Source organism: Pezoporus occidentalis, unplaced genomic scaffold, assembly GCF_034315485.1.
Source record: "Pezoporus occidentalis ecotype Australia unplaced genomic scaffold, CSIRO_AGI_Poc_V1 ctg2, whole genome shotgun sequence".
In the NCBI taxonomy this organism is placed as follows: Eukaryota; Metazoa; Chordata; class Aves; order Psittaciformes; family Psittacidae; genus Pezoporus; species Pezoporus occidentalis.
Window position 1 is genome coordinate 14,296,657 of NW_026913855.1, and position 20,541 is coordinate 14,317,197.

General features: G+C 43.1%; 1 protein-coding gene across 10 annotated transcripts in view; it reads left to right on the forward strand.

Annotated features, from left to right (window-relative positions):
• The window catches only part of PHACTR1 (phosphatase and actin regulator 1), a 320,959-nt gene that overhangs the window by 161,617 nt on the left and 138,801 nt on the right, over positions 1–20,541 (forward strand). The window contains exon 1 of one of the 10 annotated variants that reach the window (XM_062617921.1): positions 8,394–8,668. The exons of 6 other annotated variants lie outside the window; for them this stretch is intronic. In XM_062617921.1, coding sequence (XP_062473905.1) covers positions 8,419–8,668 — 250 coding nt within the window. In that variant the 5' untranslated portion in view covers positions 8,394–8,418. Of the gene's footprint in view, positions 1–8,393; positions 8,669–8,783; positions 8,915–8,948; positions 9,308–10,029; positions 10,116–20,541 lie in introns of those variants that run through there. 3 more of the 10 variants (XM_062617924.1, XM_062617925.1, XM_062617928.1) reach the window with 3 other exon arrangements.

The following is a 20,541-nucleotide window of genomic DNA, read 5'->3' on the forward strand; positions in this document are numbered from 1 at the left end:
GCAATGCTTGTGCAAGCTGACAGGCAATTGCCTGTGATGGAAAGTTCAGTTTGACCTATTTTCTTAAATTTTCCTTAAAGCCAGATGAAGTCAGACCTTTCTAGAGCCAGGGCAGACAGAGCACTGTGTATGGCTCAGTACTTGTATGCCTGTGACACGGGAAGTCTTAGACCTCTGGGATTTCATGATATTCGTGTCTATCCCACACACTGTAAAAGTGATAGAGTATCAGGATATCCCAAGTGGCAGGTCTAGAAGGACTGATGTTTTTCTGAGATGACTCAAGTTAATCACCCAAGATTTTCAGGCACTAGCAGTTACAAGTAGATTTTTTTCCCAGCAATGTTTCTTTTATTCCCATCTTGAGGCATGTACAATTCTTGAGGAGATAGCAAGAAAATCAGGGGCATCCTGAAAGGTGGTGACAGTAACCTGCATTACTGAGCTTTCTTTTCATGCAAGAGTCTCCAGAAAAGATTGTTCCAAGTGGTCATTTTATGACACACAGACAACTTGATCAGTTCCAGAGCTGCAAGTTTCTCCATTGCACGTTGCAAATTCAGGGCTCCTGCTGTGTTTTCCATGTTATTTTAAGTCAAACATTTAATTTTTTTCAAATGAATATTCTTGTTAAGGAACAGTTGTAATGCACATCTCTGGAATCCTCCTATTGCCTTTTTTGTTTTGTTTTTTAAACATGTAGTTTTACTTGGAGCCAACAAAACCACAAGTGCCTAGTTTCTGTATCCGTAGGAAGCAGTAGAAAACTAACCCATGATGTGGGAGCGCTTCTGCCTGTTTGCTGCCCAGAGGTGGCCAGTACTTGACTTTATTTACTCTAAAGGCTCTGACTCCTCCTCTGGACCTTCTCCCTCCCTTTTTCATGGGTAGGAGTATTTCTGCCAAGAACAAGTCATACTCAGTTTTTTTCCCCCAGGGGCTTGCTAGACATACAGGCACACACACAGGCAACACTGCCTTATTCCCTCACTGAGCTTTTTTTAGGAACATAGCCTTGTGAGGAATTACAGATGCAGCTGGATACCTGACTGTGGGTTTGGTTTTGTGGGGTTTTTAGAATATTTCTCTGCACCTCTATATGACAGCTCTGTTTTTGATAGGACGCAGAAGGTGCAGAGCTCTTTATTTATGAGCAGAAGGAAAAAGGTATTTGGGGGTGGGGGTGAAAATCCAGCATGTTCAGTGTGAAGCAGGGAAGCTGCTGCATGTTATGAGACTTCAAATCACCAGTGCTGTTGTGTTTTGGTGTATGTAAGGATGTGCAGGCATGTGAATTGCTAAATTGGCCAGACAGAATTTAATTCCTCCTTGGTTTCATTCTCGTAATTGTACTGCGGTTTTTGGAACTACATTTTGTTAATTCTAAGATTGTAGCTATATCTAAACTGAGGGTGCAGGACTGCTACTGAGTCCCAGTTCATGCCTCTGTGCTACGCTGTGTCCATTACCAAGGTAAAAATGGTGTAGGCTTTCATTCCTGTGGAAAGTCAGTTATGCAGGATCTGCAAAGTGTTCCCAACAGATCACTCAAACCCCAGGCCATGCCACATCTAAATTAGATACAAAAATTCAGAGCGGGCTTTTTAAGATGGGAGCTAATAACCTTGCTAGGACTGTAGTGACTAGTGCCTCTGGTGCTAGGACACGCAATGACTTTGCTAGAGCTAGAACTTCACCTATAATTTCAGCATGAAGATTGTCTCTTCCTTTGAGTGTCATCTAATGCTAATGGTTGCTTCCTTACCTGTTTTACAAACCCAGGTTCCACATTGATTCATTGCTGGTGTTTAGCCTTAGCATCACCAAGCCTCTATGTGTTAATTACACATACATGGCAGCTCAGCAACTTTCCATCTGTCCTGCTGGTTAGGATGACATCTTCCTTTTTATCCTTAGAAGTCCTTGACTGTGAGCAGTCCTTAACACTTGCAGCAAACAGGTGTTTGTAAGCTTATGTGTTTTTTGTGTGTAACCTTTTCTGTTCATTTTTATCACACCATATGGTATCACGTTGAAATAAAGCAGGGCTTCTTCTAAATAAAGAGGGAACTTCATCATGGCGAAGTGTGTACATAGGATGTGGAGAACCCTGCAAGTAGAGCAAGAATGATCCATGTGATACTTCAACAGCATTGCTGAATGTAGGTAGGCCAGGAAAGGGCATTTTCTTCCCTTTCTTTTCCTTTCAGTTTGCTTTTATTTGTGCAGCACTCATCACTTGGCTCTCTTGGGTTTGTGACTGCGAGGAGTAGCTGGGATTGTTGTTTAAGAATGTGTTTATAGCTGCAGAACTAAAAAGGTCATATTCTATTTTGGCCTGCAGGAGTCTCAGGCTGGTTTTGCCTCCTCCTTGCCCTCTCAGTTTTGCTGATGTGCCATGCAGTAAGCAGAAATACACAGAAATACTGTCAGCCTAGCACCCTGGAGCCCCTGTCGTGGACCAGGGTCCAGCTGCACTAACTGCCTGGCAAACAGGAAATACTGGGGTATCCAGGTTTGAGTTGTGGCTTGCAACTAGAAGGGTTCTCCTTTGGCAAATGTCAGTTATCCTGAGGTGGCTTTTGGGGCATTTTTTTTGGCAGTGAATAGAAAATGCTGCCAAAGGGGACACTGTGTTAGTGGTTGATTCCTGTGTCAGCAGGTCAAATTGTATACATTTTCCTCTTAACTCCAAGCTGTTCAGTTTGTTGCCGTATGTGTAATACAACATAAAAGTATGCATTCATCACCAGAGCAGCTGGTAATCAGTTAATTTATCTTTTATCTCTTTCTCACTGGGATTCATAGTACAGTGGGCAGAGGAAATAGGAAGGAAAATATTTAGAGAAAATTGCCAAGTACAGGGGCATTCCTGTGAAAACATCACTGCCTAAGTAGAGTGTAAAACAAATGAATCATGGTGTTTTGGTTAGAAGGACTAAACTGCTGAAAAGAAGTGCTGCTGCCTTGCTAGACTTGCATTTGTCTAGCATTTTCACCTAGGCAGTGCCATTCTGTTAGCCACAGCTTCTTCAGAAAAACACTACAGCTTTGCAGGACAACCTTTGTGTTGAAGAAACATGGCTGAGGGGCTTATGCATGATTTCTGATGACCACCTATTTGTGGTGGAAGCAGGAGGGAGCCTGTCCTGCCCACACAGAAACCTCCATGTTGCTCACCTGAGGGGCTCAGGGCAGGCTATGGTGGTATGCTGTCTGGCACTGGGCATTTGAACAGTGCCACAGCTCGGAGAAGTAGCCAAGAGGAAATCTTTTCTGTGGTATGGAGGACGCAAAGAAAAGCTCACCTGCTTTTGGCGGCTTGGTTCCAGCATCACTGTTCACTTTCACAGAGACTGATTGAGGACACAGCATTCCAAAAACAAAAAAGACTCTCAGCAGGGTGATCTATGACAGGGGGAGACATAATCCAGGGGGTAAAAAACTGAAAGACAGAATGGACCCTCGAAGATTTTGGTGCAGATATGAACCTGTATCACAGTAGTCATCTGTATAAAGGGGATCCAGCTCTCATCTCTTCTTTATGGACAATGGAAGTGGCACTATCCTTAATGGCAAAGGCTGTGGGGAGGGTGGGACTAAAGGTAGAAATGGTTTCCCAAGCTTATACAAAAAGTGAATGTGGGCTGGGAATAATGTGCAGGTTTGTTTATTCACTGTCAAATCACTAACTGTCTGACATACTCTTCATTGATTTTGTTGTCCACTGTGCAGTAAGATTATGCCAAGCTTTGTAGCTGCATATTGAGGCAATGAAAGAGTTATTATGCGCTTTTTTTTTTTTCACTTGTCTTTAAAAATGAGGCAAAGCAAGTACTTTTTCTGCAGGAATACTGTAGTATGTTCATTTTACATTATTTGTCCTGGAACTGATTAGCTGCAGCAGTTTTCACCATAATTACACAGATCATAATTAAACATATTTTTGTTTTATGGGCTGTGGCAAATTCAGATTCTCTATAAGGCAGCTCTTAGGAATGAAGGCAATTTGCATGTTACAGCAAAGTGCCTGTTACAAGAGACATACTAGCAGATGGCTTCAGGGCTTGTTTGCATTCAAAATACATAGCACCTGCAAGCAAAAATGCACAGGGCTTCCTTCATGATAAGTTGGGCTTCTTACCCACACAGAATCAGTGTTACCCACTGGACCAGTTATTTAATTCTCTTATGTCCCTAAATGTTGTCAGAGCAGCCGGTCTTCTGCAGGCGCCTAGGATCTGCTTGCAAAAATGGTCCATTCCTGTAATGTTTGGAGGTTTTTGTAGTACAAAATACATGCAAAGTGGGACAGGGTCATTAAAAAGCTTTCAACCTGACCTGTAGGAATAGTTACACAGATAGTTTCTTTCCAGTCTTCGTCTGCAAAAGGGGTTGCTTGTATCCCTCTCTAAATATTATGTGGGGTTGGGAGATAGTAACAGAGTCACCAGAAATGCAGGGGTTTGGCTACCAAGTCTGTTTTCAGATCTGAGTGAATTTTATGGGTTTAGAATAAGAAGAGTTAGAAGAGGAGGGATAAACGCTGTTGAAACAAAATCCAGTGAAACTAAAAAGCTTAAATTTTGAATGAGTGAACAATGTGGACTAAGCCTGATGGAACATGTTTTTCCTGATTCCCCTCTCATTTTGCTATAAATAGTAGATCTTTGTATTTGACCAGTCTGTGTGAGTGTTCCCTCTCTGCCATATACAAACACCTTCAGAGCATCTTGAAATTTGATTTCATCAAATTTTTCCGAAGAGCAGAAGCATCAACATGCCTCCTCAGCAAGTTTGCTGGCAATATGAAACTGGAAGGAGTGGCTGATACCCCAGAGTGCTGTACTGTCCTTCAGAAGGATCTAGGCAGGCAGGAGAGATGGGCAGAGAGGAACCTTTTGAAATTCAGCAAAAGCAAGAACAGCATCCTGCACATGGGGAGGAATAACCCCATGCACCAGTACAGGTTGGAGGCTGACCTGCTGTAAAGGAGCTCTGTGGAGGAGGTAGGAGTCCTGATGGACAAGAAGTAAACCATGAGCCAGCAATGTGCCTTTGTGGCCAAGAAGACAAATTGGTATCCTAGGCTGTGTTAGCAAGAGCATTGCCAGAAGGTCGAGGGAGGTGATTTTCCCCCTCTACTCAGCACCAGTGAGGCTTCCCCTGGAGTACTGTGTCCAGCTCCTGGCTCCCCAGCACAAGAGAGACGTGGAGCTCCTGGAGCAAGTAAAGCAAAGGGCTACTAGAATGATCAAAGGTCTGGAGCATCTCTCATGTGAGGAAAGGAGAAAAGGCTGAGGGAGCTGGGCCTGTTCAGCCTAGAGAAAAGACTCAGGAAAGAACTGATTAATGTGTGTAAGTATTTGAAGGGAGAGTGTCAAGAGGATGGGGCCAGACATTTGGTGGTACCAGGCGATAGGAGGAGAAGCAGTAGATATAAACTAAAAGCCGGGAAGTTCCACTTGAACATAAGGAAGAACTTCTTTACTGTGAGGGTGACTGAGGATTGGATTAGGTTGCCCTGAGAGGTTGTGGACTCTCCTTCCCTGGAGATATTCCAAAAGCTGTCTGGACACAATCTTGAGCAATGTGCTCTGGGTGTCCCTGCTTGAGCAGGACTAGATGATCTCCGGTTTTCCTTTTCAGCTTCAACTCTTCTGTAATTCTGTGAACATCATTGTTCTTTAGCCAAGGAGCTGAAATACCAAGACGTTAAGTAACTTGTCCAAGGCCACAGAGGGAGACTGCAGAAGACTGGTGGCTTAACCCAGTTTTCATTTCCTAAGTTCTGACCAATTCCCAAACTGGAAGACCATTTGCCTTACAAGACCAGCTTTGCTGGTTGTCAGCTCTGCTGAATATATCACTCTAATTTCCTTTCCTAAAACAGGTGAGGCACAACACCCCAATATTGCCGTAACACAACAGATACGATATTCCAGTTTTGAGTTCACCCTGCATTGCATTAGCACTCGTATTTCCCAAATTCAGGGAAGTTCACATTTGAATGTGCTTTCCTTTCCTGACCCATTTCTATAATACAGCAGTGCTGAGTACCAGTGACAGCCAGCCATGAACTCTAAGCAAGTTCAGAAGGTAAATTATGGTCATATCTTCTGCTTACCTAATTATTTTCTGAATCACAGCTGAACTGAAGGTGTTCTCAAAGGCAATGAATAAGTTAAAAGAGAAATCCACTGCGGGTGTCTGAACTGCTGTGTGACTGGGGGGGATCAAAGTCTTCTTAGCTTTTGCTTTCCAAATGGGTAACATAGCAAACAGTGTCTCATCATCAGGCATTCAAAGGGACAGCTTTTCAGTACATTAATTCATAACTACATGATACATGGGGAATTTACCTACTTGTTCCTGAATAATTCCACATTCCCTGTTCTCCTACCACTTATATGCAAAGGGTGAGGATTTTAGATGAGCAACTCATGCAAAATCAAGTCTTTTGGGGCAATACTTATCCTGAGGTGACTGGCTGTATTCAACATAAACCTGTATTCATAGTCCAGTGTGCAGGATGTTTTGTGTGGCTTAGTGAACAGCAGGATTCTGCTGAGAGCATGCTTTAGCCTGTATTTGCATGAGATCCGATAGCACCTAGTCTGATTTGTGCATGCTGCCAACAAAAGTAAAGCGTTGCCATTTTTGGTGTATGTGACATCTCAAGGTTTCAGCTCCAGGAGTGCCAGCTGAGAAGTCAGACCTGCATCAGAATGATGCAGAACAAGTAGGTCAGTAGTTCCGTAGCATGCATCTTCTGTGTGTCTGTGCGTGTGTGTGCATGCATGCATTTGAGAAAATGGAAAACCATGGCAATGAATCCTTAAGTTCCTGCTCCTTCTTTCTTTAGGCAAAAGTCTCACTGACTGCTTCATGTGCAGTTGAAGAGAATCAGGGCTGGTTTGGCCTCTTGCTGCTGTAAAACATGTGGCAACAATATGTGGAAATGGTAAAGAATTGCAGAGTGAGTGGATTTCTTCTAACAGTGAGCAAGGGCTTTGGCTAAAAATAAGAACAGTGTTATTCTTTGCCATGTTTCGTCTGCCCCAGTTGCACTCTCTCTGCTTAGTGCCTGCCAAACTGATAGCGTGCTGAAGATTTAAAGGAGCAACGCTCACATTCCTGTAATAGCTACCCGAATAGCTGAGGTTGTCATTTTCCCATCAAGGTTTCCTTCCTGAAACCTGCAAGAAGAAAGTGTGCTTACCTGTGCCCCCACCTTTCTCTGTGTTACAGGCACTGTCCTGAGCTGCTGCTTTGACAGCAGGAAAAAAGCTTGGACTGTTTACTGTGCCGTGAAAACAGACAGCACGTTTTGGGGGCAGCTGGGCAGCAAGGGATTGGCAGAGTGTCTGGCCAGAGACTGTAATCCCCTCCAGGCTGGGCGAGCTTTGGAAGTGCAGTGGGCGCTTGGAGATGATAGGGCTGCTCTCCAGAGCAGCTGTAATTTGGTCAAGGGAGACAAAGAAGGGGGTATTCATCCCCCAGATAAGTGGTCAAAATGAATTCACACTGTCTGCACCTCTCTGATCAGCCTGTCTCTGGTCAGCCTTTTCCTAGGAGCAGCAGTCACACTGCAGGGGAGCTTGGGCTGAAGCCACCAGACAGTACCAGCTACTGTCAATGGCTGCCCTTGTGAGCCCCACGCCGGCCAGGACAGGCACCTCCTGTCTTTTAAAAGAAGCAAACGGGCATTAAAAGAAAGAATGAAAAGCAGGAGGGGTTTGCAGGAGAGGAACTGGGTTTTCCTAGGGCATCTGAAGCAGTGGCCCTGTGCTCCCCAAGCCGAATCTGCTTGTGAACGGGGGGGGGGGGGGGGGGAGTGAGAGAGAGCAGCCTGCTGTCAGCCTGTCCTTTGTGTGTAAAATACTAATTGCAGTGTGACGGGCTGCCAGGCCACCCAAGCACAAAGGTGAGGTTGCCGTGTTTGCTGGGCTAGAGAATCACAGCATGTCCTGCCAGAGGACTGTGGCCAGCGGCTGTGGCCGGCATTCCAGAGGGCTGTGGCCCAATGTGGGTGGGTTTGGGGGCTTGCTAGTACAGGGGGAGAACGTGGGAGAGGAGCAGGGGTGAGGAGGTAAAGTGAAGGAGGCTGTGTGCTCCTGCGGTGTGTGCAGCAGTAAGGTAATCAAAACTGTGTACCAGGCTCCGCTTTGCCACCAGACATGCCTAGCGCCCGTGGCAGGGGTGAGGCTCATCGTAGGCATGGCCAGAGCGGGGACCTGCTGAGCATCCTTCAGCCAAGCACAAGGGGATTGGTTAAGGAGCAGGGTCGCGGAGGGCAGCAGGGCTCAGGCAGCGCTTCTGCCTGTGCTCTGCCTCCCGCCTCCCTCCCCTCTCCCCCAGCCCTCCCCTTCATCCCTGTTGTGTGTGTGGCAGCTAAACACTGAGGCGAGGGAGCGGATGGCGGATTGCACGCACGCCAGGCAGCCTGGGATGCTTGCTTTTTCTTCTTCTGGCTGCCGGCAGGTCTCGGTTTCAGACATGAGTGGAGAGAAACCTAAAAAGAAAGCTTTCTATCTAGTGAGGATGAAGCCACTGAAGGAGCCCACCACCACTAACAACAATGTCTCTTTTGTGATACACTGTCACATAGGCAAGGAGATCAAACACATTTGCAGCAACTGCAGTCGCGGGGAGGAAGCCCGTGACGGTGAGTGCTGAGATCCTGTGGGTGTAGGAGAAAGGCAGGAGAGCGTGTTTGCTTGCATGGGGGGGTGTGTGTACATGTGTGCGCTCCTGTCGGAGGCTGGGATGCTTGGCTTGCCCCTCCACAGATGCCAGGGAAAGAGGAAAGGGAGCGCGGGAGGAATGCGCTGGGCATCGATTCAGCCCATTGATCAGAGAGATGCCAAGAGGGACAGGTCCCCTCATTTACCACAGAAGCTTTGTGCTAACAGTTAAGGCACCAACTCTTCTTTTTTTCTTTCCTTTATTCCCCCAGTTGCTATAGAAATTGCTGTATGTATTGATTGTGTTTTATTCCCATTCCCGTGAATTTTAGATCAGGGTTTTCTGCCTTGATACATCAACTTTTTCCTTGTCGTGCTGCAGTAGAGTTTGCTTGACTCAACTCCGTATCTGGAAGGACTGGTTTACATGGAATCCAGCTAGCGTGATTTTCACCATGCTGTCAAATAAATAGGTGAAATTGCATTTTTATTGGAATTAATATAGTGCTCTTCATCAGACAACTGTTCTCATCCCTCCCCCCTCTCCTTTTGGGACTGAGCAAAACCTCCAGAGGGTATTTAAAGAGTGACGGTGTAATCAATCACAGGTGTTGCTACAGGTAAGTATATGCTTTTTATGTTTCTGGGAATGCAAATATGTGAAGGCAATAGTGACAGATTTTTTGGATCTTGCTAAAGTCAGCAATTAGGAGAAGCTGAGAGCTAAAAGGAGCATAAAAGCATTTGGGCAAAAAACAGCCTTACAGATGTTACCCTGGGTTCTTGTTCAGTGTTGTATTACTTCGTTTTGCTGTGTGGTTTTACATGTTGCTTAGGACTGAAAACACTTGACTTAGGACTCTCTATTAGCTGATGTTGTGGACAGATCTCATTTTCTGAAGGTCAGGAAAAGGCTTTTTTTGTGATAAATGTGAATATGAAATTGTTATCATTTTCTGACCTGAGGTTCTTAGTAGTTGTTGGTACTTCATTTTTCAGCTTTTGTTGTTAAGGCTGATATTGTTATTATTTCTACTACTACTACTATTACTACTATTATTAACCAAAGCTGCTTTCTTTTGCTCTATGATGTTTTTTTGTCAACCACAGATCTGCAGTTTAAGTAAGTAACTGTGGTTTTGCTAATGTCTCTTCAGAATTAGCATCCTGCTAGTGTGATTATAGTTTCTTTTGATTAAAAAGCAGCTAAAGCTGAATGGAATTGCTTTTAGTGGAAAAGGGAGAAGATAGCCTGAGAAGCCTGGAAACCCACAGTGGGTTAGGCACTGTTACTGCTTATGGCACTACAGCAGAGGGAAGAATCTGATGAATGCAATGCAAAATGTTGAGTGTTTTCTTTCCTCATGTGCTGCTGGTGATAGCAAGCCCCACAGATATTAAATGAAGAGTTGCGTGCAGCAGCAGCAGGTACTTTACACTATTAGCATGGTTTATTTATCCTTTGAAGCAAATGGACCCATTTGTTAAAAATATACTTTCCTAGATTAATTGAATTGACCTAAAACTCACTTGCATTAGCGTCCTTTGCTGGGGTTTTGGGGGTTTTCTTTTGCAAGCTTATACTTGAAAGCCTAGCATGGTAAGAAAATAACAATGCTTTCCTCTCCTTTTTTAAGGCACCCATGTGTATGCATGGATGCTTATGAATATGTAACTCCAGTTACTTGTACCTCTTAACAGACTAATAGGTATGTATTTGGGAACTTTATTTTCTTTTTTGTGTTTGATTATTTAGCTTCAAACCATTAGATACTCCAAGGGGAGGGTATGCCTCTTGACAGGAGATAATCTAGTAGATTTCTAGAGAGGCAAAGACTAGAGCAGAAAGACTTCTAGCCATAGCCTTCCAGAGCATCTCATAGGTCCATTTTCACCCCATTCTTCTGTGGGGTAGAATTTCATTCCACCTCATGCAAATAACTTTTATGGTTATCATTTAAAAAGTATGTAACACCAGTGCAACCTTAATCTTTTTTTCCCATTAGCATGCACATCTATGAGTTTCTTTCAGAAAGTAAAGAAACTGTAGTCCAGCTATGCTGGCTGAGCACACTCCCTGGCTTGACTCTGTTTTTCAGGCTGAAAAAGGCCAGTTTTTCCCTGGTTAATACCTGTTTTAGACTTTCTGGGTTTTGGAGGGAAAGGATGATATAGTGAACTGAAGTTATGAGGTGATCATAGTATCAGCAGGACAGATCAGGTACAAACCTGTAAGCAGCCGAGATATGGAGAAACATGTGTGGATCTCGATATGTCTGTATGTTCTCATGGTTGCACAGCCTAATGTGCACCCAGGAAGGCAATGACTTAGTAGTTTTTATAAGGGAAATACACATAACTGTGCAATGTGGGCAACCCCACCTTCCCCCACCTATGTTTACAAATATGTAAAGGATGAGTGTCAGGATGATGGAGCTAGGTTTTTTTCAGTGATGTCCAATGATAGGACAAGGGGCAGTGGGTGTAAACTGGAGCATAGGAGGTTCCATGTGAATATCAGGAAAAATTTCTTTACTGTGAGAGTGACAGAGCACTGGAAGAGGTTGCTGGAGGGGGGTTGTGGAGTCTCCTACATTGGAGATATTCAAGGCCCACCTGGACAAGTTCCTGTGTGATGTACTCTAGGTTACCCTGCTCTTGCAGGGGGGTTGGACTAGATGATCTTTTGAGATCCCTTTCAACCCTTGGGATTCTGGGATTCTGTGATTCCTATTCAAATCTGTTTATAGTTTACAGATGGTTTTGCAGGCCTGAAACTGCACTAATGGACCCAAAAGTACTGTGTGGGTCCTGTGCCTTATGCAACTATTACATGTGCTGGAACTGTGTACAAAGACTAGGCAAGCCAGTGGGATACATAGATTTAATGCAGAAATACCCTCCTGATCCAATTATGAGTCCTGGATTCTAGTCATCATCTTAATCTGTATTCTCATTATATGCTACTGCACTAGCAGAACTGGAGAAGGAAAATTCATGCTGAAACAGAGAGAAATCCTTCAAAGACCACTAATCTAGCAGAAGTCATAACTAGGAAAACAGCAGAAGAGATAGCTGTGAAAATGAAGAAAAAGATGGTATCTTGGAAGACAGGTCATGTCATTTGGAAGGTGAAAGAATTTGGCCGTACAGATAGGTTTACTGGATTAAGGATAAAGGGGGTTGATTTTAAGGATAAAGGCGGTTGATGTGGATGCAGCATTTTGATGGGGAAAAAAAGCAGTGCGAAGCTCAAAGAGAAGCAGGAGTTTACAGTAATACAGATGGAAGGGGGAGACGCTTTAGCATTGGTCTAAAAGGAATGGATTTATTTAATGGTAATTTAGTTGGAAAATAGAAAACAGAGAGAGGGGTGTGTATAAAGCAACAATACTGGCAGTTTGGGTGACAGAACATCAGAAATGTCCTTAGAAATGGAGAAATAGTGAAACTGTATGTGAGGGAAGAATGAGATGTGTAGCTTCATCCTGTGAAGTGTGAGCGGCCACAGGACATCTAGGACATGATGCCAGAGTTCAGCAGTAGGCTGAACCGAGAAGGAGGTCAAGTGTATAAAGGTACGAGTCATCTCCAGGAATTAAAGAACAATCAGGGATAAGGTCTGAATTCTGCCAGAGAAGGGCTGCAAGGTAGGTGTTGGGGGAAGCAGGATGATGAGGATGATGAGTAGTTGCAAAAGTCCCAAGAAAAGACAGAGAAGTGAGGAGACAGCACAAGTGGATGTATTTTGAAAGTGCCAGAAGCATGAAGAGGAATGAAAATACTTTCGGAACATAAATGTGGGAAAGTGACTCATAAGCTTGTGGAGCTTAAACTGCAAGAGATCGAGACCAGAGTGAGAGGTGCATTGGGACTATGAGATGCTAAACATCTTCTGGTACGTACAGAGCGCTTCTCAATGTGCTGATTTTAGTGGCCTCTGAGAGGGCTGTAGCCATGCTGGGTCACAACAAATGACATGACTGATGAGCAAGGGAACAGTAGTTAGAGGAACAAATACAGGGAGAAGAGATTTGGCTGGGTTTTATTTAAGGTATTCATATACTGAAAACCGACTGCAAATCTCAGTTTCCTGCAGAAGTCTGAGCCTGGATCTGGGACATCTGGAACAGACGCATCTCTACTTCAGTGTGGCTAGAAAGAAATATAGAGATTTCAGATACACCTAGAAAAAAAGAAATAAAACTAGAAGGAACGAGTGGAGCTACTGAAGTGGGATACTTTTGATTTTTATGCAGAGGATCGGAAAAGACAACTTAACTGGAAAGCAGTTACCTACCAGTGGATTGGAAGAGAGGGACTGCACAGAGAAAGGCGTTGTCAGTGACAAATGAGGGGGTTTTAGCTCAGTTCCCACCTCTGCAGAGGATCCCTGGGTGACTTCAGGGATTCATTTGTGTATAGCTCCATACCTAAGTTCCTTGTCTGTAAAATGGAGATAGTGGGATTTCCTTTCACCTGCCTGCTGGTCTGTAAATAGACTGTGAGTCCTTTGGGGAGGAGGGAAAGGCTGTCTCTTGTAATTTGCATTCCTGCTGCCAAGGACAGTGGGGCTCCAGGTTTTGGGGTCTCTAGGTACAAAAGTAGTGCAAATATAAAGAATATTATGAATGAGCATGGCTGAAAGGTTTCATTCAGAGTCCAAACCCAGTCTGTTTATTGTGTGCTCCTATGCTATACTGTTTAAGCAGAAATGATTCATTATCTTATGCATGAAAATCAGTGTGGACTGAGATACTGTTGCTATAGGGATTCTAACACTGGTTTTACTGCTGCTTTTTACTAGAGCTTCCATATAAGTATATTTTCCAAATTGAAAGGGGGATCTGAGGGGGAAGGAGGGGGGGGGTGATTCCCACCTGGAATTGGCAACTTATATTTTTTGACCAGGAGCTGTGAGAACATTTACTTTATCATCACTTAAAGGGATTGTCTCCCAGGCCATTGTTTTGCTTCCAAAAAAGGTAGTTATTAAATGAAATAGTTATCTTCTAGACAAGCTGTAAGCCCTGCAAGAGCTGTGTATAAAAATAAGTTTTCCTCCACTAATTCTCACATTTCAGACAGTAACTGCTCTTCCATTACCATCTCTAGAGTGAGTGCAGTATGTGGCTATGAGGCATTGCAGGCGTTTACAATTGTACCTGTTAAAAATCTTAAAATACTTTGGAAGAAAAAAATTAGACTACACAGAGTGGAAAAATAGGCAAAAAAACCCCAACCCAGCATACCTGGTCCTGCTGTGAAGTGTGGGAAGCTGAGAAGCATGTTTGAGGTTTCAGCGGCTGATATAATTATGCAGTGTGTGTCTTTAGTCTCTGAGGGATAGTTACCTTAAAGAAAGAGGTGGGGGGGAAGGGCATGGGCTTTCACTGCTGTCTGAAATATGTCTCCTTGATAACAAAGATCATGAAATAAAATTGTTTATTTTTGTTGATTGAACTCTGTAATGTTTGATTTGGGTGTTTGATTTTGGTGCTAGGCCAGAGAAAGTTGTTGAGGTTGAGCAAAGACATTCCACATCCCAACAGGCTGCTGGGGAGCCAGGCAGGATGCTGTGCTCCCACCAGCATCGCTTTCTGCTTGGGATGATACAAGCCTTCAGCATTTTGTAGGCTGAGAATAAATATGCCCCTCTAGAAAGAAGGTGTGATTCCTACTCATGGTAACTTCCAAATAGCAAAATCCCAAGGCAGTGTCCAATAGCAGGACACTATCATTTGCCTTTCGTTTACGAAGGAGCAGGGGGATAGAGTCCTAATGCCTCACTCCCATCAGTGTGTCTTGCATGTTAGGGACTAACAGAAACTCATCAGCTACTTGTGGTTTTGTCCTGAGATCAGAGACTTAACAGGCCTGCACTGTGTTGGTGTGTCTGGGCATGGCCTGCAAGCAGGGAGGAGGGGGGTGAGGAAGAGAAGAAGAAGAAAAAGGTCAATTTTGGCTACAAGAGGGTGTATCTGTGGCTTACATATGAAGACTAGCAAATGTAAATGCCAGCGGGAGATGTGTGAGGCTTCCCTTAAACGCTAACAGTTATTTCAGTTAGCTGGTCTGCCGTAAAAGGAAAGAAAAAGGGTGGAGAGAGGAGGAATTACATATTCTATCTTTATGTCCCAAAATAAAGCTGAAGAAACGCCACCAAGCTTGAGGCAAGTCATTAACTGCTTATGTGCATCTCTGTAGTTACTAACTCATATCCTGTTAAACTGCCTGTAGCAAAAACTGCTGGCCACAAAATGAGCCTGTTGTGTACCATTCTAGGTGAGGCTGTATCGGCGGTGGGAAGCTCACAGCCACATTTACACTGGCTGTCACCCAGCAGAGCTCTGAGCTTACTTTGAAGAGCCCTGAAAGATGCCTTGTTCAAAACAGCAATACAATGCACGTTATTAACTAAAACTGTAGGAAAAATATAGGTAAATATAGGCTTTGGTAAATGACATAGTATGGGGAAAAAAGTTATACACAAGATTGGGTCTAGCTTATGCAAACATGTCTAAATCTTGTTTTCCAGTGAAAACTCTTGTGTCCCTACTGGAGAAATGTTAGCCAGCTTTTCTAGGAATTCTGTATATCTGTGTCATTGATTTGAGGAGTTTTACAAACAAAAACAACAAAAATGATGGAATTCGTCACAGTGGCTGAGCACCCTCTATTTTTTGTTACACAGTGTTGACATAAGGATACTGATAAGAAGACACCTTGATTCTTCAGGTCGAGATGGCTGGCCTGTTTCAGTCCTGTGTCCTCTCACTGGTTTCTCTCCTTTTTCAATGTCATAACTCAGCTGTCATCTTTTGCATCTTGCCATCCTATTCTCTATGCTGAGAGCCAGGTTTAAAATCTTGGAATATGTAAGCCTCTTAAGTGCAAAGATTAGGGCAATACTGGACATACCATGAAAAATCAGTTACTTCTGGGCAGTTCAAAAAAGCAGATAAAATTCCATCAAGTGTGATGAAAGTACTACAGTGGTTTTCCTGTATTTAATGATAACGCTGTGCTGTAAGTGTTGTCATCTCGAGTAGTATGCCTAGTTTTGATTCTTCTGTGTCAAGTTAGATATGTCAGAAATACATTATAAAACTATGTGATAAACCATGAAAAACCAAAAGTCTTCCATCTATAAAGGAGACAGGTAGTGTGTAAAAAGAGGGGCAAGATGTGGATAGTGTCATAGATCTTGGAGAAGCAGGTTCTCATCTCATTCTGCTAGTATCAGAGCACTTCAAAACATCTGATATTGACCTGGTTAAACAAGCTTGGCTTTCTGTGTCCTTTTTTGCATCATCTCTATGCCCTATTTTATGTTTTGATTCCTGCAAGGTGGGCAGTTAGTTTCCTTTTCTGTGTTTTGTCTTTTCTGAGTACTTCCCTTACTTGCCTAGAGATCTGTCTCTTAGAGGATGGTTTGCACAGTTGGCCTTTTTCTTTTTTTGAAACTTGGGATTCTTTAGGAGAAAATGAGATACATGGAAGTATTTTACTTTGCATCCTTTATTGGAATTTTATTCATTAATTTCACTGCCTAGCAGAGCTAAGCACCAGGGAAATATTGGGTATGTAGGGAGGAGATCAGAAGACAGTATTCTGCCATATGACACCTTTTTCTCCTGTTTTTGTTTGACTTTTCTTTTAGTTTGTAACCACTACTGCTTATATCGGTTTGTGCTATTATGATATCTTCTGCCTCTGTTTAGAAATGAGAGTTCGTACATTACACAGCAGAGTTCATTTATGGTTTCCTTGACTGATGAGCAAAACCTATCCTTTGAGTATACTGTTGTATGTATAGAAGCATAGAATCATAGAATAGTTTGGGTTGGAAAGGACCTTAAGATCATCTAGTTCCAACCCCCCTGTCGGGGACAGCTTGCACTAAGCCATGTCGCCCAAGTCTCTGTCCAACCCGGCCTTGAGCACCGTTTATGACACTATCATTCATTGCTGCTACCTCAGCAAAAGAGGTAGGCATTCTGCATCTGGGTTTGTATTGTAAGATTTTATTCCTTGATCAATTTCAGTGACTGGTAGTAAATGTCTAGCTATTCCTTTGTATCTCCTGAGATTGCCTTATCTGTAATCAGACAATATGGAATTTGGCTCCCTGTTGTTGTCACCTTAGTCAGCCCCCAGGTAGCCAGAACATAATTGCAGGAGCACAGTATAAGTGCATGTAGTACTACTACCTTGCTAACAGTCTGCCAGGGTGTCTAAGATTAATCGGATATGTTTGTAGTCTGTTAAATTGGTTATGCCAGGTCTTGCACATCTTCTGAAATCCATTAGCCAAAATCCAGCATCAGGACAATATGGCAATGGAAGGGCAGCACCAGAGTGTACAGTGGTTAAGACAGTTTTGCCTGGATATTGCAATTACTTTTTTAGAAACTGGAGGGTACTATGATGTTTGCCATTGTTTAGATGGATGCAGCAAAGCTGCAAAGGTCTGTAGCTGGGGCATAGTTCAAGGCCTCAGTTTTCCTTTGTGATTTCAAGTTGCATGCTTCTTGGAAAATAATGATGTTATTGCCATTCCTATGAACTAGAAACCTGTCCTCTTCCTGTTTTTTGGGTGTTGTGAAGTGACATGAGCCTTCACTGGTCTGTTGCTTTTATTCTTGTTTTGGGACGGATTGGGCGGTTCGGCGTTTTTGCTTTTGCTTGTTTTGGGATGGATTGGGCAGAGAGGAATAAGGTAATGTTTGATTTGTCACTGTCATCTGTCCCTGACTTTCCTGGCTTTGGGTCCAGCTTACTGAAGATGAGGCAGATATAGCAGAGCCTCTGACTTTGGATGAAACTCTTGGATTCAAAAGAAGATTAATTATTTCAACAATGAGCACATGGTATAATTTAAATCAAAGATAAAATCAGTCATTATAAAACCACCACCTGCTGTAGCTTCTTTGGAACATATATCATTCTGGCTTTGTTATGCCCAGGCCAGGGCATGCCCCCAAAATCATAGTGCCCATCAGCCATCACAAGATGGCTGATTGAGATGCTGTTGAGAGAGCTCTCATGGATAAGCACTGTTCCTCCCCAAAGGAAAGCTCCACATCCCAAGTGAGATAAGAGATGACCAGGCCTGACTGACAGCCTGTGCAGATTTTCTCTACATAGATAGTGGAAATTTTGAAGGTTTGAAAATAGGACTCAGGAATCAAAAAACCCACGCATTTTGCCAGCTCTCTCCCTCAGAAAATAAAACTGTTTCCAAAATGTTCAAAGAAAAGGGGATGGTAGGTTTCTGTATGTATATGCTTCATATTGTGCTAGTCAGGACACGGACTGGGGTGAGAGATGCCTAGGCTCCAAGACCTTGGTTTGTGTAACTGATATTACATTTCTTTAGCCCTAACAACAGAGGCATTCAGTCTTAGCTACTTACTGAAACTCTGAAGCCTAAGGCTTGCAATTTAGATGTACAACCTTTTGTACACGGAAAGCTCAGAGCATCTCTCACTTGGGACATTTTGGGAAGGATGTAAGGTGTCCTTCAAATCTTTTCTTTCCTTCCCCCTGCCCTGAGCTGTGCAGCCCAAGACTAGGATGGCGGGCTTAGCGCTGCATTCAGCAGACACTCTCCCCTACCACTACTTAAGAGAAGGACCTTGCCCTCTGTCTTGTTTTGTGTGACACTTTTCAGGCCATTAGTCTAATGGCTTTCTGCAACAGGAGTTCAGGGAATAAAATTTAAGTGGATCCAATTATTTAATTTATCTTGGGAGATTTCGGTAGCAGAGAATGATTTTTATTTCACCTTGCCTCCTAAAAGAAATTGATTATCTGTTTGAAAAAAAAAAAAACAGGGAGTGGTGGTATTTTAAGTCTTTCCTTCTAAAGGTCTGGAAGCACAAAAGTGTCATGACGGTAACACTGAGGGTATCAGGTCATTTCAAGAAAACCATGCCTAAGTTTTTTGAGGAAGTATTCTATGTCTTCAGCAGTGGGCAGAGGGATGTACAGCAGCAATATAAATACCTTTGTCCTGAATGTTAGTTATCCGTTTGACACAGATTCAAGAATCAGCAGATGGAAATGTTGGTAAGCAGATTTGAATGCATTGGGGATCTTCAGATAAATAATTAGTATGCTCATTAACTATATCCTGACAAATGAGCCAGACCTGGAAATGCCACTGTGGTCTACTGCATCCATAGTCCACGTACTAGCAAGCTTCTCTGAAGTATGTGTGATCCATATATTTGCATCCACATGGCCAATAGCTATGGTCCCTAATGTCAGCAGTCCATGTCATAAGGATTGTGGCACTGGCTTTATCTCTCTTTACCCATCCATCGGGTGCAGCTGCTTTGATGTTTCCAGTATTATAGACATTATCTGAGGTAGCACGTGGGCAGGTCCAATGTTGGGTTTTTTTTCAGCATGGAGATTTTGTCAACCCTGCTTTTGGTAAAGTAAATAAATAAATAAAAGCAGTAGAAACATTATTTTCTTCTACATCAGCTGAAATTGAACCGATACAGACTGTGTGTCATGCTGCTGTAGAGCTTTATAGCATCTTATCTTTCTCATTTTACTTTCCAATCTGCTTAAAATGTCAACACTGCTAAAAATTCAGATGCACAGGCTGAGCAGTCAGCAGTGTAGTTGCACAGACGTGGATGGATGGATGGATGGATGGACAGTCAGATGGACAGTGGAAGGTATTTGAACCAGAAGTTGAATCAGTATTGAAAGACCTCTTCCCTCTCCTCCTCCCATACACCAGCAAAACAGGATGCTTTCCTTATGCTAGCACAGTGGGTTTATTGGATAAATGGCTTTGAAATTTGGGTTCAGCCTGAAGGAAAAGCCAGGTGCAGAGACTTACGTGGAACTTAGGCTGTTTGAATCTGAATTGTACCCTGCTGAGGAATAGGAGTGAGATGACTAAAGCTTTCATTAACAGTTACAGCCTCAAAATAATTGTCTGCTGGTTTATAGCCATAAAGGTGACAAGTTGTTGGTGAGCACTTACAGCCATAAGGGTGAATGATCTGTGGTGGCACTTAAGATGGGATTTGCTGCCTTCTCCAGCATCATAATGGAGAAAAGCAATTTCTGACTGCCTGCTGTCTTCAGCACCCAGTCTTTGGCTTTTCTAGCAGCTGTTGGAGAGAATTAGACATGGTACGTAAATGAGGGCACTTGTGAGGCTCAGTTATTAGATTCCTTTCCTTCAAAGTCCTCTCCCCCTAAGTCACATGTATAAACAAGCCAGAATTCAGGAGGTATTTTATTTTCTCGTGTGTTTCCTTACAATAAAGACATCATTTTGCCTGCACTGTTGACCCTAGGAAAGTACTTGAGTTACTAATGTGGGTTTGGCTTTCTATGCATTTCTGTCATCTGAGTCAAGCACCATTTTCATTGTGAACTCAATGCACTTGTGCTGTGCATGGAAACCTGTGAACCTAAAAAAAAAAATAAAATAGGGAGATCCTGTGGTTCCAGTGAACTGATCTAATTTCTTCCATTCATCTCAAGTTGGCAGAACAGCCAGTTCACTAAGCAGCAAGACAGGCATTAGTTCACTAATGCATTTTCAGGCATTGCATAGAGGGTCAAGACAGACAGTTCTTGGTGGTATTTTTCTTTGGGTTGCTTTCATTTGTTTTTCTTTCCCTCAGCTGGCTTTGGACATGGGCTCTGTGTGATAAAAAAATAAAAATGAACATTGCAAGCCTATATGAAGATGGGTGGTAATTTTAGAATTCAGCTGTTCGGAGCCAGTACAGCTATTCCCTGCGTTGAGCAAACAAATGGAAGTGTTCTTCACCTGCTAGGATTAATTTATCACAGATTTTTGGAGTATTATTGT